The sequence below is a fragment of the Mobula hypostoma genome, chromosome 3 (genome assembly GCF_963921235.1).
Source record: "Mobula hypostoma chromosome 3, sMobHyp1.1, whole genome shotgun sequence".
Taxonomy (NCBI): Eukaryota; Metazoa; Chordata; class Chondrichthyes; order Myliobatiformes; family Myliobatidae; genus Mobula; species Mobula hypostoma.
In genome coordinates, this window is record NC_086099.1 from 15,718,442 (window position 1) to 15,735,930 (window position 17,489).

Below are 17,489 nucleotides of genomic sequence, written 5' to 3' on the forward strand. Positions count from 1 at the left end.
CTCCAAAACCACATTTCTGCAGCTTCAAGACTTCCCTCATTTTGCTTTGATATTGTCCAACATCCTGGCTATCAGATAGAGTATGTAATAGTTGATGCTGTGATACATCCTCGGATGTGCCGGGACACATAATCAGTGATGCATCCTGGAGTCATTGGGTGTTTTGGGTCTTTCAATATCACACACCCTCACCCAGGCAACACAGCCAGGGCTGGTCAGGCCCCAGCTTGTGTCCCAGTATGGGTCACACCTCTTGATCCATAGCCTCCTGGAGGTTCACTCAGCAGCCTCTGTGACAGTTCTGATGGCTGTCCTTTTTGCAGCCCTCATAATGCCAGGGAGAGAGTAGGTTCTGCAGAGTGAGCAGCCGTCAAGACCTCTACACCCCACCTCTATAGGCGCACATCGTGCCCTCCGCTCATCTCTGGCACTGCTCTACCAGCTCACGTTATTATCATGCCTGAATGAATAATCCATTTGATGTGGTAATAACCAAGTCCTCTTTTATTTCCAAACCTTATAGAAAAATTCTCATAACAGACATAATTAATATGTATTCTTCTGTTTGCTTCTGACATTGCCATCCAGCGGTCAGTTAACAATATGCAAGTACCATACATAACAAACAGATATTGGACATCCTAGAACAGCGTTTCCCAACCTGGGGTCCACGGGTCCATGGCATAAAAAAGGATGGGAACCCCTAGTTTAGGAGATTACCAACCAAGGGAGGAAGCATAGGAAATAGGGGTATGGGGATATTTCAAACAAGAGAAAATCTGCAGTTGCTGGAAATCCAAGCAACACACACGAAATACTTTAGAAACTCAGCTGGCCAGGCAGCATTTATGGAAAAGAATAAAGTCATGAGGATACTTAGTCACTTATATTCATTACCCAAGAATCCAGGATCACAAATGATCCATTCCCTAATTCCATAGGCATATTTTAATCCTGTCCCTTCATGCCATTAGTTAACAAGGACCTTTCTCAGATTCAATTTTAACCATAGTTAATTATCAGGAGAGTTTTCAATTTCTAACAGACACTGCACATCAAGTTGTTTTCTATCTTCTGAAAGAGGTGGCTCCACTATTTCATCCCTCCCCACCCCCTCACGTAGCTTCACCTATCACCTTCTAGATCGTACACCTTCCCCTCCTTCCACCTTCTCATCCTGGCTTCCTCCCCCTTCTTCATCTTTCCCGATGAAGGATCTCGGCCCAAAATGTCAACTCTTTATTCTTTTCCATAGATGCTGCCTGGCCTGCTGAGTTCCTCCAGCATTTTGTGTGTGTTACTCCAGTATCTCAAAGCTGTGCTTTGGCCTCGGCATGCTAAGGAGCATAAATAGTTTCTCTTCTATTTCACCAGCTCCTCTAAAACATCAATCGTATCAGTCATTCAAACTGACAGGAACAGTCTCCTCTAATATATCACCCGACTTTGTCATTTAAGAACTGTGGTCTAAACCTCCGTTTGGAAAGTTTGTATGTGGGAAAACACTAGACCTTGGATCATAATAGATTTTGGATTCCTTGTATTATAAAGTCTGGTTACAAAGCAGAAAAGAAGTCTCAAGAGTATAATGGATTAACTTAACACAGAAATGTGGCCATTCTCAGTTTCACAGAATGTAGGCCCACATGGCAGATTTTAGTTTCAACTAGATTTATGTATTGGGTGAAAGTTTGAGTGTAAAGCATGTGGTGCTCAGATTGTAAGACACAGGAGCAGAATTAGGCTATTGGGCCTATCAGGTCTGCTCTGATTTTGGGTGCTAGAGTGGAAAGCTTTTGTTCCTTGTTGTCAGTTGGTTCGGAAGATAAAGATGCAGAGGACTGCAAGTTTGGGTTTGGAACTGATTTGTCCAAAGAAGATAGACAGTAGGGGTGAAAGGCTGTTATTCTAGCTGGAGGTCTGTGATCAGTGGTGTTCCACAAAGATTGGTGCTGGGATCTCTGTATTTTGTGATAAATGTAGATGGGTGGATTATCAAGTTTGCTGATGACCCAAGATTGGAGGAGTTGAGGACAAAGTGAAGAACTATTAAATTATAAAATGGGATATAGATCTATTACAGATGTAGCAGAGAAGTTGCACATGGTCTTTTAATTTGGGCAAGTGTGAGGTGATGCATTTGAGGAGGTCAAAAGGAAGGAGAAATTATACAGTTAATTGTAGACCCCTTATTAGCATTGAGGTACAGAAGGATCTTGAGGTCCAGGTCCATCGTTCACTGAAAGTGGCTATGCAAGTGGATAGGGTGGTATGTGGTACGTACGTGATCATGATTATTCCTGGCAATTTTTTCTACAGACGACGTTTGCCATTGCCTTCGTGTGGGCAGTGCCTTTGCAAAACAGACGTACCCCAGCCATTATCAATACTCTTCAAAGACTGTCTTCCTAGTGTCAATGGTCACTTAACCAGGATTGTGATATACACCGGCTGCTCATATGACCACCCACCACCGGCTCCCATGGTGCCACATGACCCTGATCGGGAGGCTAAGCAGGTGCTACACCTTGCCCAAGGGTGACCTGCAGGCTCCTCTGGTAGAGACGTACCTCCAACTCACCACACTGGATAAGGTGGTAAAGAAGTTATAAGGAACATGTACCTTTACCAGGATGTTGCCTGGATTAGAAGGTGTGAGCTCTAAAGACAGGTTGGACAAACTTGGTTCTCCTTAGAGTGTCGGAGGCTGAGGGGAGCCCTGATAGAGGTTTCTAATATTATGATAGGCATGGATAGGGTAGACAGTGAGAATGTGTTTCCCAGTGTAGAAATGTCAAAACACTGAAACACATGCTTTTATGGTTAGTTGGAGGAGATTTAAAAATGACATGAGGGACAACGTTTTTATGCAAAGAGTGATAGGTGCCTGTAATGGGTTACCAGGAGTAGTAGTGGAAAAAGGCAGTTCAGTAGGAGAGGCTCTTAGATAGACACAGGGATATGAAGGGAATGAGGTAGGAGGGTATATCAATGATAAACAGGAGGAGGACATTCAGTATAAATTGCCATCAAGATCGGCATATCATGGCCAACTGGCTTGTTCAGTACGGTACTATTCAATGTTCTGTGCTCTTGTTTATGCTTAACCTACCTTCTAATTTCAGGTCTGCTGAATAATCTGATATAATTTATTTATAAAAGTGCAAGAAATTCCTAAATACAGAAATCATGAACAAAACTAAAAAAGTTAGTAAAGTTTTGCGATAGAAGCAAGATACTGCAATTGCCCGTATTAGGGAAGATTGTGCACGTTTCCTTCTCATAAATCTGAAATGTTAAATGCGACAAAATATTTGCTCAGAATTTGTCAGTCTGGTCTGTTATATAATAATGGAACTACATCAAAACTCTAGACCTCATCTCAATTATTACTCTTGATAAAAGTAGTTCTCTGATACTGATATTGAAATAAAATTCTACAACAGCAGAGCGAAATTTATTACATCCTCACTGGTTCAATCCCATCAGTCTGGTCCCAATGGAAGAGAATCGTTAAGTGGCTTTGAAGGCCATTTCACTTCCATGCAGTTGGTCTCTTTGGGAATTCTTGTGACGCTCTGTGCCTGTGGTCTTCACCTGATCCCCAGTCAGAAACCTCATGGCTCGGCGGCTCCTCTACAGCGGCACTATTTCCACGGCCGAAAGCCTTCAACTGGAGCTCTGCAATGTCGTTTCTGATGTCTGCCAACATCAGTAGCAAAAAATCAAAGGAGCCTGGTGGACCCTGCAAACAATAATTTCTCAATATTAGTTTTGAAAGAGCAACTTAATTGTTTCTACATTTCAAGGAATGTACAGCCGAGGCTCTGTGCACCTGACAACATCTGTGAAATAAGAAACAAGAGTTAACATTTCAAACGGAAGACCCTATGACAGATTTTAGAGACAGGGATTCCTATTGCAAAGTTATTTTCTGCACTTTTGGGTAAGCTTTGTAAATTTTCTCGATCTGGTCCTGATGTTATGGTGTGAAAGTCTTTATTTTCCATATACATTTATATGTATTAGGAATTTACTGTGGTGTGTTGACATGTAATAAAAACAACACCATTCAACAACTATTAAGAATAAAATATTACATAAAACAAAGTTAGAGATTAGTGGATGGATATGGAATAAAATGTACATAATTATGTTTTTTAATGGATTTTATTATTGGATTTTATTTCATATCCAATGGATATTCCATATACAATATAGACAGCATTATAAAAAGTGGTTTAAAGTATTTACAGTGTAGTGATGGCTGTATTAGATAGAGGGGTGGGGTATCTAACGAGAAGGGTTGATCAGATTAACTGCCTGGGGAAAGAAACTTTTAAAATTTATTAATTAAATAAATTATAAATTATAAATTAAATAAATTAATGGCAAGGGGAGAAAAAAACCAGAGGACATGGGTTAAGGGTGAGGGGGGAAAAGTTTAAAGGGAACATTAGGGGGGGCTTCTTCACACAGAGAGTGGTGGGAGTATGGAATGAGCTGGCAGATGAGGTGGTAAATACAGGTTCTTTTTTAACATTTAAGAATAAATTGGACAGATACATGGATGGGAGGTGTATGGAGGGATATGGTCCGTGTGCAGGTCAGTGGGACTAGGCAGAAAATGGTTTGGCACAGCCAAGAAGGGCCAAAAGGCCTGTTTCTGTGCTGTAGTTTTTCTACGGTTTTCTATGGTTTTCTAAAATGTGTGAGGTTTCTGTTTTAATAGCCATTTAGTAGTTTCAGATAGGAGATTTTGGAAAAGATGGTTTGCTGGCTGGGTAGTATCCACAGTGAATTTTTATCTACTTGCTTTTTTGTTCTAGACATTTATAAATCCTGTAGTGATGGTGGACTGCAGCCTCTGGTCTTTATTGCTGTCCTGCCAGTTCACTGTAATTCATGAACATTGTGAGAGGATGCTGTAATATATGTATCAGTGAGTCTACAGATTCCCAAGTGCTTTTAGGATAGTTGTAGCAGTTTTGGTTAATAAGGATTAGCCATAATTGTACTAAAGAGTGGAACATGCTGGAGGAGTTTTATCTACTTGTAATTTGTTCAAGTACCACTCAGCTTTAATGCCTGTTATGGAGTGAAGGAATATCTTTTTAAGCCAAGCTAAGGTCCAACAATAAACATTTGCTCTTATAGTACCTGGCTCATTTTATCTTGACCTGCAGGTAGTTTTTGCACATTGAATAACTAGAAATTGACTTGATAAAGGTGTACAAGATGAATAGTGTTGTGTATTTAATATTTCAGTAATATTTGAGTAATCTTGTATATATATATATAGTTTGATTAAGCATTCTAGTTCATTTGACTTATTTAGTATGGGTTTTATGTATAAATACGTGACTTGCATTCATCATTATGCTTCTGCGTGTTAAGCGCTCACCTCAGTTAAAAGTAAGCTCGAAGTTAGACCTGTATTTCGGACTGCCATATCTTCCTTTGAATTTGTATTTTGAAGTTATAAAACAGAACAGTAAGAGGCATACACTGAGTGGACAGCCAAAGACTTTTTCCCAGGGAGGTAATGGCTAATATGTGGGGGGTGCGGGAGGCATGATTTTAAGGTGTCTGGAGGAAAGTATAGAGAGGACGTCAGAGGTAGGTGTTTTGCACAGAGAGAGTGGTGGGTGTATGGAACCCTTCCAGGGGTGGTAGTCGAGGCAGATACATTAGGGACATTTAAGAAACTCTTAGATAGGCACATGGATGATAGAAAAATGAGGAGTTTTGTCGGAGCAAAGGATAGATTGATCTTAGAATAGGTTATAAGATCAGCACAACAAAGAGCCTGTGCCATTCTGTAGAGTTCTGCGTTCTAAAGTGAGGTCAACACTGATACCTACACCACACCCCTGCTCATCTCCTTCCATCAATCTGCTGCCCATCTTCTTGAACGCCTGACCTCAACTGGACTCGGCTGATTATTCCAATTGACTTGGTAGTGTTTATACTTCTACATTGGAGAGCAGGAGAGCAGAAGGCTAAACACAAGAGATTCTGTAGATGCTGGAAATCCACAGCAACATATACAAAGTGCTGGAGGAACTCAGCAGCTCGGGCAGCATCTATAGAGAGGAATAAACAGTTGACATTTCAGGCCAAGACTCTTCTTCAGGACAATACAATAATCTGCCTCTGCAATGCAGATCTAATGTATTAAGATGTTTCAATATATGCAAAATGGGCTATTAACATATTAGGATACACAGTATACTAAAATCTTAGAAAAAAATCAGCCCGAAATGTTGACAGTTTATTCCTTTCCTTAGATACTGCCGACTTGCAGAGTTTGTCCAGCATCTTGCATGTTTTCATGTACTATTCAGCAGAGCAGAAGCTTCTGCCCTTGGTGGAGCAGACTCAATGGACTGAATGGCCTAATTCTGCTCTTACAACTTATGGTTTAACCAAATTGCCTTAAACTGCTGCTCATGTTTTCAAGGAATTCACTGGAGTTCAGAAGAATGAGGGGTGACCTCATTGAAACCTGTTGAATGGTGAAAGGCCTTGATAGAGTGGATGTGGAGAGGATGTTTCCTATGGTGGGAGAGTCTAGGACCAGAGGACACAGCCTCAGAATAGAAGGATGTCCTTTTAGAACAGAGATGAGAAAGAATTTCTTTAGCCAGAGAGTGGTAAATCTGTGGGACTCATGGCCACAGGAGGCTGTGGAGGCCAAGTCTTTATGTGTACTTAAGGCAAAGGCTGATAGATTCTTGACTGGTCAGGGCATGAAGAGATATGTGGAGAAGGTAGGAGATTGAGGCTGAAGGGGAAAATGGATCAGCCATGATAAAATGGCAGAGCAGACTCGATGGGCCAAATAGCCTCATTCTGCTCCTACATCTTATGGTCTTATGGTTAAGTCTGGTCTGGTGACTTTACTGATCTTTCTTTGCACTAATTTTGTTAATAGGTATCCCAGGTACTCCTCTTCTTGTACAAAGGAAGATTTGAAATGTGCTCTTTATTAACAGATGGTGATTTTATTCTGAATAAAAACTTCAAAAATGAAACTTTGAATCCTTCTGGCATTGGTCATCATGTAGGATCATTAAATATTTTAAGTGTATGTGCTTTCATGTGGTCAGTAATTGACTATTCATGAATGGATTTAGGCCAGCAATCAGAAACACATTGGTATATCCCTACCACCGCTTCCCTGTGGAATTTAGAAATTTGTTCACCAGTGCACATGCTGTCATTTACTCGTTAATTATATTAATACAGCAATAAATGAGGTCCTCCTCTTTTCAAGGATCAAAGATTAACTATATTCGCCATATGTACTACCGTGCAGTATATGTGTAGCTAGAGTACCTAAGACTTTTGCACTGTATTGTATTTGTCAATGTGGAGTGGAGAGCAAGTTTGTAAATTTGGCTGGTGCAAAAGATGTTGGGAAGACTGAAGAGGGTGCAGCGCCTTGGGAGGGGTGTGGGACAGGTCGCAGAGAAGGAGCACCAAGAGCTGGGGAAGTCGTGGGTGCAGACACACCCAGCCTTGAGACATCATTTGATTCCAAGCAATTGGTTTATTGATTATTACAGAATGTCTCTCTGGTGCTTCCTGCTCCCTCCCTCTCTCTTTCCCTTTTCCCAACCAGGATTTCACTTTCCCTGCCCCCTTACCACTCCCAGTCCACAATAGCGACCCATATCAGAATCAGGTTTATCATCACTCAGATATGTCATGAAATGTGTTTATCTTGTGGCAGCAGTACAGTGCAATACATAAAATTATTAAAATACTCCGCAAAAGTCTTAGGCAGAATTATAAAAAGTGCACTTAAAATGTCAGCAGTGAAGTGCAGTGATTACATGTTCATGTATTACCAAATGTACAGTTTTACAACACTTTATTTAATTGCAACTTCTTTTTTTCAGTTGAATTCTACAGATCAGTATAAATGGAACACATTTCACTTACAGGGGATCCCCTTGGTCCTGGTGCACCTCTTTCACCCTGTAATGGGACAAAACAATGATTAGAATGAGAATCAGAATCAGGTTTACTATCGTTAACGTATGTCGTCAAATTTGTTGTTTTGCGGCAGCAGTACAATGCAGTGCATAAAATGACTATCAATTACAATAAGAATATAAATAAAAATTAATAAATAGTGCAAAAAGAGAGCAAAATAGTGTTGATATGTTCATGGACTGCTCAGAAAACTGATGGTAGAAGGCGAGAAGCTGTTCCTAATATATCGAATGTCAAGGGTCTAGGATCAACTTTAATTACCATATAAATACATTTACATGTATTAGGAATTTGCTGTGATGTGTTGGCATAATATGTAACAAAAACAACATTCAAAAGAATAAAGAATGATATAAAATACAAAGTTAGAATTTAAAGTATGGATGTGGAATAGAATATGCATAACTACATAAATACCAGCTTGTATTTACAATGTTAACAGCATTATAAAAAGTGGCTTAAGGTGTTTACAGTGCAGTGACAGGGTAATAGATAAAGAATAGTCATGGCCTGAAACGTCAACCGTTTATTCATTTCCATAGATGTTGCCTGACCTGCTAATTAGATTGAGAATTTGTGAGGGCTAACTAGAATGGTTGATCAGATTAACTGCCTGCAGGAAGAAACTTTTAAAATGGTGTGAAGGTTTTGTATTCATCCTACCCATGCATGTATTACTGTCTTTAATTTTCCAACATCTATATAATTTGTTATATTAAATAGACAGGACATGTTGCATTTGATTAGACTGGACATTTTTCTTTGAGTTACTTGTGAAGCTGACGCTTTAGAAGGCATTGGGCAGACTACACTTAGTGTATCGTGGGCAGTTTTGGGCCCCTAATCTAAGGAAGGATTTGCTTGTATTGAAGAGGGTTGAGAGGAGGTTCATGAGAATGATTCTGGGATGGAAAGTGTTAATGTATGTGGAGCATTTGATGCCTCCGGGTCTTTACTCACTGGAGTTTAGAAAACTGGTGGGAATGTGGGGGGAGGGTTGGTGATCTCATTGAAACCTATTGATTATTGAAAGGCCCCCATAGAGTGGGTGTGGAGAGGATGTGTCCTATAGTGGGAGAGTCTAGGACCAGAGGACACAGCCTCAGAATAAAGGGACATCCATTTAGAACAGAGTTGAGGAGGAATTTCTTTAGCCAGAAGCTGGTGAATCTGTGGAATTCGTTGCCACAAATAGCTGTGGAGACCAAGTCATTAGGTATATTTAAAGCAGAGGGTGATAGATTATTGATTAGTCAGAGTGTCAAAGGTTGCAGGGAGAAGGCAGGAGAATGGGGTTGAGAGGGATATTAAATCAATAAATGGATGTGAGATTCGATCGGCCAAATGGCATAATTCTGCTCCTAAATCTTATTATTTTAGGGTCTAAGCTGCTCTTTATTCATGCATATCAATAAACGGTGCAGCAGATGGAAGTGGTAGTGCGTGGAGATGCAGTTGGTCAGGAATGGGGGATGTGGAAAGATTGGCTCCCAATAGAGGACTAGGGAAGGTTATATGATTTAAAAACTGTGAAATAACAACTCTGCACACTGCTGAAAACTTAACTCAGGGTAGCTAGATTCAGAATTATATTCTTTAGATAGACTTCCAGTCATCAGATTTTGGAATCCATTTTAGCTCTGAACTGCAACTTTGGCTTTCTATAGCTCTGAGGTGCCAGAGACTGACAAAAGGCACCAACTGCCAGGCACAGCAGGCTAGGTATTTCCCTGCACCAGCATGGGCCAAGGTGGGCAGGATTTCTAACTCTAGCCCCTCAAGCAACAACTTTCGCTACTATCGTTTCTTCTCTGTATTTCTATGTAAATAAATTATTTGGTTCCTACCCCCCTAAACTTTTCTGTCTAAACATCTTTTAAGTGCCGCAACAGCTTCCTCCGGCAGCTTATTCCACATACCCTTCACCCTCTGTGTGAAAAGTTTTCCCTTCACATCCCCTTTAAAGTTTTCTAATCTGACCGTAAATCTCTGCCCTCCAGTTTTATGCTTCAGACATCATCATTATGCGCCGTGTCGTATGACAAGCGCGATCACAGTCTTATCCATGACCATGGTTGCTCTTGGCAAATGCTTTTACGGAAATGGTTTGCCATTGCCTTCTTCTGGGCAGTGTCTTTACAAGACGGGTGACCTCAGCCATTATCAATACTCTTCAGAAATTGTCTGCCTGGAGTCAGTGGTCATATAACCAGGACTTGTGATCTGCACTGGCTGCTCATACGACCATCCACCACCTGCTCCCATGGGTTCATGTGACCCTGATCAGGGGGCTAAGCAGGTGCTACACCTCGCCCAAGGGTGACCTGCAGGCTAGTGGAGGGAAGGAGTGTCTTACACCTCCTTTGGTAGAGGCGTATCTCCATCCCGCCCCATGATGCTTCACTACCTTGAGAAAAAGACTGTGACCATTCACCCTATTGATTCCCACACAATTTGATACCCATTTGTATTTAATATACTTTATATGGTCACTCCTTAACCTCTTATGCCACAGAAAAAAAACACCCCCAGCCTATTTAATATCTCCTTATAATTCAAGACCCCTTGATCCAGCTAACATAAGACCATAAGACAAAGGAGCAGAATTAGGCCATTTGGCCCATCGAGTCTGCTTTGCCATACAATCATGGCTGATCCTTTTTTCTCCTCCTCAACACCATTCCCTAGCCTTCTCCCCATAACCTTTGATGTCATATCCAATCAAGAACCTACCGAACTCGGCCTTAAATGTACCCAAGGACCTCGCCTCCACAGCTGCTTGTAGTAACAAATTCCACAAATTCACCACCCTCTGGTTAAAGAAATTTCTCTGCATCTCTGTTTTAAATGGATGCCCCTCTATCCCGAGGCTGTGCCCTCTTGTCCTAGACTCCCCCACCACGGGAAAGATCTTTTCCATATCTACTCTCTCTAGGCCTTTTAACATTCAAAAGGTTTCAATGAGATCCCCCTCATCCTTCTAAATTCCAGCGAGTACAAACCCAGAGCCATGGAACATTCCTCGTATGATAACCCTTTAATTCCCAGAATCATCATTGTGAACCTCTTCTGAACCCTTTCCAATAACAGCACATCTTTTCTAAGATGAGGGGCCCAAAATTCAATACTCAATACTCAAGGTGAGGCCTCACACGTATCTTATAATACCTCAGCATCATATCCATGCTCTTGTATTCTAGACCTCTTGAAATGAATGCTTACCTTGCATTTGCCTTCCTCACCACCAACTCTACCTGCAAGTTAACCTTCAGAGTGTGCTGCACAAGGACTCCAAAATCCCTTTGCATCTCAGATTTTTGGATTTTCTCCCCATTTAGGAAATAGTCTGCACATTTATTTCAACGACCAAAGTGCATGACCATGCATTTTCCAACATTGTATTTCATTTGCCACTTTCTTGCCCATTCTCCTAATCTGTCTAAGTCCTTATGCAGCCTACCTGTTTCCTCAACACTACCTGCCCCTCCACCAATCTTTGTATCATCTGCAAACTTGGCAACAAAGCCATCTATTCCATCATCTAAATCATTGACACAGCATAAAAAGAAGCAGTTCCAACACCAACCACTGTGGAATAGCACTAGTCACTGGCAGCCAACCATACAAGGATCCTTTTATTCTCACTCGCTGTCTCCTACCAATCAGCCAATGCTCTAACTTTCCTGTAATATCATGGGCTCTTAATTTGGTAAGCAGCCTCATGTGTGGCACCTTGTCAAAGGCCTTCTGAAAGTCTGAATATACAACATCCACTGCATCCCCTTTATCTATCTTACTTGTAACCTCCTTAAAGAATACAACAGGTTCCTCAGGCAAGATTTTCCCTTAAGGAAACCATGCTGACTTTGTCCTACCTTGCCCTGTGTCAGCAAGTACTCCGTAATCTCATCCTTAGCAATTAACTCCAAAGATTTATGATTTAACTATTGGAATAATCTTACTTCATTTTTGCCGATTAAAAAAAAATCCCGGTGAACTTCCGAGCTTTCCAGAATGCTTCAATGACATGTGACTTGGATAAGTTTAAGCCAAAGGTTGTACAGCTGAGCAGATCTTGTAAATTGGGTTAGTACTTAACATCAGTAGCAGTAGTTAGTAGCAGTTAGTACTTTAGTCCTGGGTATGACTCTAAACTGCAACCGGTGATGAGGCTAACTGAGGTCAGGCTAACTGGTCTATAAATATCTTTGTGAATTGCATGTGAAAGATTTGTAATGCTATTATTGTACATGAGATTTAAGCACAAATCCAGGTTATTGTTGGTCTGCAACCAAGAGTACAGTCATGTTTGAAAGTTTGTGGCGCCTCACAGAGACGAGCTGGATAGCGTGACAAGGATAGTTTACAATCCACCTTCATTTGTCTGGAGTCCAACCCTAATTCAGAGCTGCAGTCTTCTATCAACTGGGGAGACATGGTAGAGTAGTAGTTAACAGTGCCAGTGAACCTGGGTTTGTTTCCTGCTGCTGTCTGTAAGGAGTTTGTATGTTCTCACCATGACTCTGTGGGTTACCTCTGAGATTTTCAAGATGTAGTGAAACACACACAAATTGCTGGAGGAACTCAGCAGGTCAGACACCATCTATGGAAAAGAAAAGTCAAAGTTCCAGAGGAAGAGTCTTGGCACAAAAAATCGACTCTTTATTCTTTTCCACAGATGCTGTCTGACCTGCTGAGTTCCTCTAGCATTTTCTGTGTGTTGCTTTGAATTTCCAGCATCTGCAGACTTCCATGCCCAAGGTATATCGGCTCAGGTTAGTAAGTTGAGGGCATGCTATGTTTATGTTGTAAGTGTGACAACATTTGCAGGCTGCCCCCATGATGTCCCCAAATTGTGTCAGTCATTGACTCAAATGATACATTTCACTGTATGTTTCGATGTACATGTGACAAATAAAGCTGATCTTTCATCTCTTTTTAAAATCTTTACCTGATAGCTGTTAGGTGGGAATTGAAGAAAACTAAAACAGAAAGTGATGGGAATTCTCATCAGAAACAAGAGACAATCTGCAGATGCTGGAAATCCAAGCAACATACACAAAATGCTAGAGGAACTCAGCAGGCTAGGCAGCATCTATGGAAAAAAGTACAATTGGTGTTTTGGGCCAAGACCCTTTGGCAGGACCGGAGAAAAAAAGATGAGGAGTAGATTTAAAAGGTGGGGCAGGGGAGAGAGAAACACAAGGTGATAGGTGAAACCTGGAGGGGGAGGGATGAAGTAAAGAGCTGGAAAGTTGATTGATGAAAGAGATACAGGGCTAGAGAAGGGCTTGCCTTGGTAGTCGAGGCATTTGAGTTCAGAAGTCAGGAAGTTATGCTGCAGCATTATAAAATTGTAGTTAGGCAGCATCTGGAGTATTGCATACACTATTGGTCACCTCATTAGAGGAAGATGTCAAGGCTTCGGAGAGAGTGAAGAAGAGGTTTACCAGGATGTTCCCTGGATTAGAGGGCATGTGCTCTAAAAAATAGTTGGACAAACTTGGGTTGTGTTCTCTGGAGCGGAGGAGGCTGAGGGGAGATCTGAAAGAGGTTTGTAAGATTATGAGAGGCATAGATAGGGTTGACAGACAGTACTTCATTCCCACGGTTGATATGTCTGAAACCAGAGACCGTGCATTAAAGGTGAGAGGTGGTAATTTCAAATGAGATTTGAGAGGCAAGTACTTTACTCAAAGACTTGTGGGAGTCTGGAATGCATTGCCTAGGGTGGCAGTAGAGGAGGTACATTAGGGACTTTTAAGAGATGTTCAGATTGGCACATGAAAGGATATGGGCATTGTGCAGGCAGAAGAAATTAGTTTAGTTGGCCATTAGATTACTAATTTAATTTGTTCAGCACAACGTTGTGGGTCAAAAAGCCTGTTCCTGTGCTGTACTGTTCTATGTTTTAAAACCATCCCTCATCCTCTAATTACTCGATATGTACTCTCTTAATCATACGTACTTTTTAGCAGAGGACCAAGAATTGAACAAAGCAAGGGGAATCAATTTGCATTTTCAGCTCTGAAACACGATTTGATGCATCTTCTCTCCAAAGATGCTGGTGCAAATGCAGAGTTTTTATTTTATTTTAAATTTTTGGTAAAGGTATATGGCATACTTGCCTTTACATGCTTGACTTTTTTTGTTAAAGAAAACATATAGCATGCTTGCCCTTATTAGTCAAAGAACCGAGTTCAAAAGTCAGGAAGTTATGTTGCAGCATTATAAAACTTTGGGTAGGCCTCGTCTGGAGTTATCATCATCGTCATTATGTGCTGTGTCATAAGGTGTGGGCGATCACAGTCTTCACCATGACCATTGATTGTTCTTGGCAAATTTTTCTAGAGAGGTAGTTTGCCATTGCCTTCTTCTGGGCAGTGTCTTTACAAGGTGGGTGACGTCAGCCATTATCAATACTCTACAGAGATTGTCTGCCTGGCGTCAGTGGTTGCATAATGAGGACATGATATGCACTAACTGCTCATACAACCATCTACTACTTGCTCCCATGGCTTCACGTGACCTTGACCAGGGGTCTAAGCAGGTGCTATACCTTGCTTAAGAGTGACGCAGGCTAGCGGAGGGACGGAGCGCTTTACACCTCCTTTGATGGAGATGTATCTCCACCCTGCCTCCCTAATCTGGAGTATTGCATTCAGTTCTGGTTGCCCCATTATACAGGAATATGAATGCTTTGGAGAGAGTGCAATAGGTGTTTACCAGAATGCTAGCTGGATTAGTGGGCATGTGCTATAAGGAGAGATTAGATGAACTAGGCTTGTTTTCTCTGGATTTTATAGATCAAAGAGAGGCCTGATAGAAGTTTATAAATAATAAGAGGCATAGTTAGAGTAGAAAACTGGTATCTTTATCCCAGGTTCAAAATGTCTAATTGCCTGCCGGTAGTACAGGGGGTGTATGGGGTGTCAGGGAGGGGTAGCACCTCTGGTGGAGGAACATGTCGCATCCTTTTCAGGGCGGTTAGTCCACCTTTGGTCCCCACCTGTGGCTCCCCGTAGCTGTTTGCATGCGACAGCGGCCACACCCCGGGCAACGGCTTCGACAAGCCGGCTAAACCAGGTGAGGGAAGCCAACGGGTCTCAAACCCTCGGTGTGATAGGGAGATGTCTATCCCAGCATGTGAAGACAGACTCCGGCGGACTGAGCGGACGAGAACTATGGAAGGTCCAACGGTCAGGAAGGCGGTCTCTGCAAGCGTCGTGGAACGTGTAGAGCAGGACAAGACGCAGAAGACATCCTGGTCATCCACTGCGCCTAGTCCCATCTCCAGCCGTCTAGACTCTGTCTTGCCACTGGATCCAGATGGGAATTGGGAAGAGAGAGTGAGGCTGACGCTGCGCAACTCTCCCTCACTTAAATCCAAATCACGCGCCAGTCTCGACACCATCATAATGGTGTTGAGGTCCTCATCAACGTCAACGATGGATGAACAACCAACCAGTACAGTGCCATCAGCACTGGACTTTGAGCTGAATGGTCTTGTGTTCAAATCTGGCCTTTCCATGCACACTTTCCATCCATGACTGGTTGAGCATCGAGCTCGTAAAAAACAGATAAATGTTAATGACATGGCAGAAAATGCCATTTAATGGGCCACAAGGAAAGGAGCCACAACAAAGTGACTAACACTAGGTTAATGTTAGAGGGCAAAAGTTCAAAGGAGATGTTTAAGGCAAGTTTTTTATACAGATTGATGTTTGTATGGAATGCGCTACGTGGTATGGTGGTGGAGGGAGATATGAAAGAGCTGCTTAAACGTCTCTTAGAAAGGCTTATGTATCTGCAGAGATTGGATAAGGACCAGGTGACACCAAAAAGGATTAAGTGTCATTAGCTTAGTTACTTTGGCATGACATTGTGGATTGAAGGCTTGTTCCTGTGCTGTATTGTTCTACGTTCTATGTTCCAGCAGCTGTGGTGTTTTCCTTTCTGATGATTAATAGTGTCCTTTGAGGAAAGGCTGCCTTGCAGGCTGTGATGTGTGTGCCAAGGATTCAGTTCAGGACTTTCTCACTCTGCCCTGTCTCATTGAATCCTATATTCATTCAGCAAGCCATTGGGACAAGCAGATTTTTAATAATATTTTTCTATCCACGATTCCTTCCAATCCTCGGACTGTACACTGGCCTGAGTATGAGAGAGTGCATTTGGGTTGTTTCCTCTTGTCTTTTGAAAAGCAAAATCCTTATTTTAATCCATATTCATTCGTGTCCCTGGATAGGAAAATTTCACATCAGTCCAATGCCACTTTGAAAGCATTTAAATCAATCAGGAATGTACTAGGGTTTCTCTGAGCGATGAGAGGACCATAAGACCATAAGACATAAGAGCAGAATTAGGCCATTCAGCTCATCAAGTCCGCTATGCCATTCCATCATGGCTGATTTATTATCCCTCTCAATGCCATCCTGCAATGAGAGAATTCACAATGGGACGACAGTCTGTGGCCCTGGTTCTTTTGCCACAAATTCGGCAGAAGAATTTGATTTGTTAGAGTGAATCTGTTGGGGGGTGGGGGGAAGATCAATATTTTAACCTCATTATGTCTAAATATATGCAGGAACTGTCATAAAATGACAACTGAATTTTGTTTAAGTGAAAAATACACAAAGGGAATGTATTTTTACCATAGGGGCAGGCTGCTCCCATCAGGAAAAAGGTACAAGAGCCTCAGGACTCACACTACCATGTTCAGGAACAGTTACGACCCCTCAACCATCCGGCTCTTGAACAAAAAGAGATAACTTCACTCAACTTCACTTGCCCCATCATTGACCTGTTCCCACAATCTATGGACTCACTTTCAAGGCCTCTCATCTCATGTTCTCATTATTTATTGATATTTATTTATATTTACATTTGCAGTGTTTGTTGTCTTCTGCATTTTAGTTGAGTTCCCTAGTTGAGCAGTCTTTCATTGATTCTTTTATACTTACTATTCTATAGATTTGTTGAGTATACCCACAAGAAAATGAATCTCAGGGTTGTATATGGTGGCATGTATGTACTTTGGTAATAAAACTTACTTTGAACTTTGATCTTAGTTAAGCTCCTTTCCCATGTTGGTGACAGTTGGAATCAATTTAACATCTAGCTACCCATTCAGAACCTTGAGAACCTGTAGTATCTATCGGTAAGTATGTTCTCTAGATTTCCCTGTCATGAGATATAAAATATAGAGTAACTCTGATGTGTGAAGAGAGATTTGTATCTATTAGTCTTATATTCACCATTGTTTAGAAGACTGAGAAGGGAGATTTAAAAGATTGAGAAGACAGAAATTTCCATTGGGACCAGTTAGACCAGATGCACGAAGGATATTCTCAATGGTGGGGGAATCATGATGAGGGTAATCATGACATGCCTAAGGATAAGGGATTTAAGGTTGAGATGAGGAAACTCTTGCGGTCCCAGGGAGTATGTACAAATTCTGAACAGGTGGCATTGAATTGAACTCT

At 41.5% G+C, this 17,489-nt stretch overlaps 1 protein-coding gene across 2 annotated transcripts in view; it reads right to left on the bottom strand.

Annotated features, from left to right (window-relative positions):
• Positions 1 to 506: 506 nt before the first annotated feature.
• ccbe1 (collagen and calcium binding EGF domains 1) overlaps positions 507 to 17,489 on the bottom strand; it is a 444,507-nt gene continuing 427,524 nt past the window's right edge. For both annotated transcript variants that reach the window (XM_063042052.1, XM_063042051.1), the window contains exons 10-11: positions 7,951 to 7,986; positions 507 to 3,745 (exon numbers count right to left, since the gene is read on the bottom strand). In XM_063042052.1, the coding sequence (XP_062898122.1) occupies positions 3,536 to 3,745; positions 7,951 to 7,986 (246 nt within the window). In that variant the 3' untranslated portion in view covers positions 507 to 3,535. The remainder of the gene's footprint in view (positions 3,746 to 7,950; positions 7,987 to 17,489) is intronic.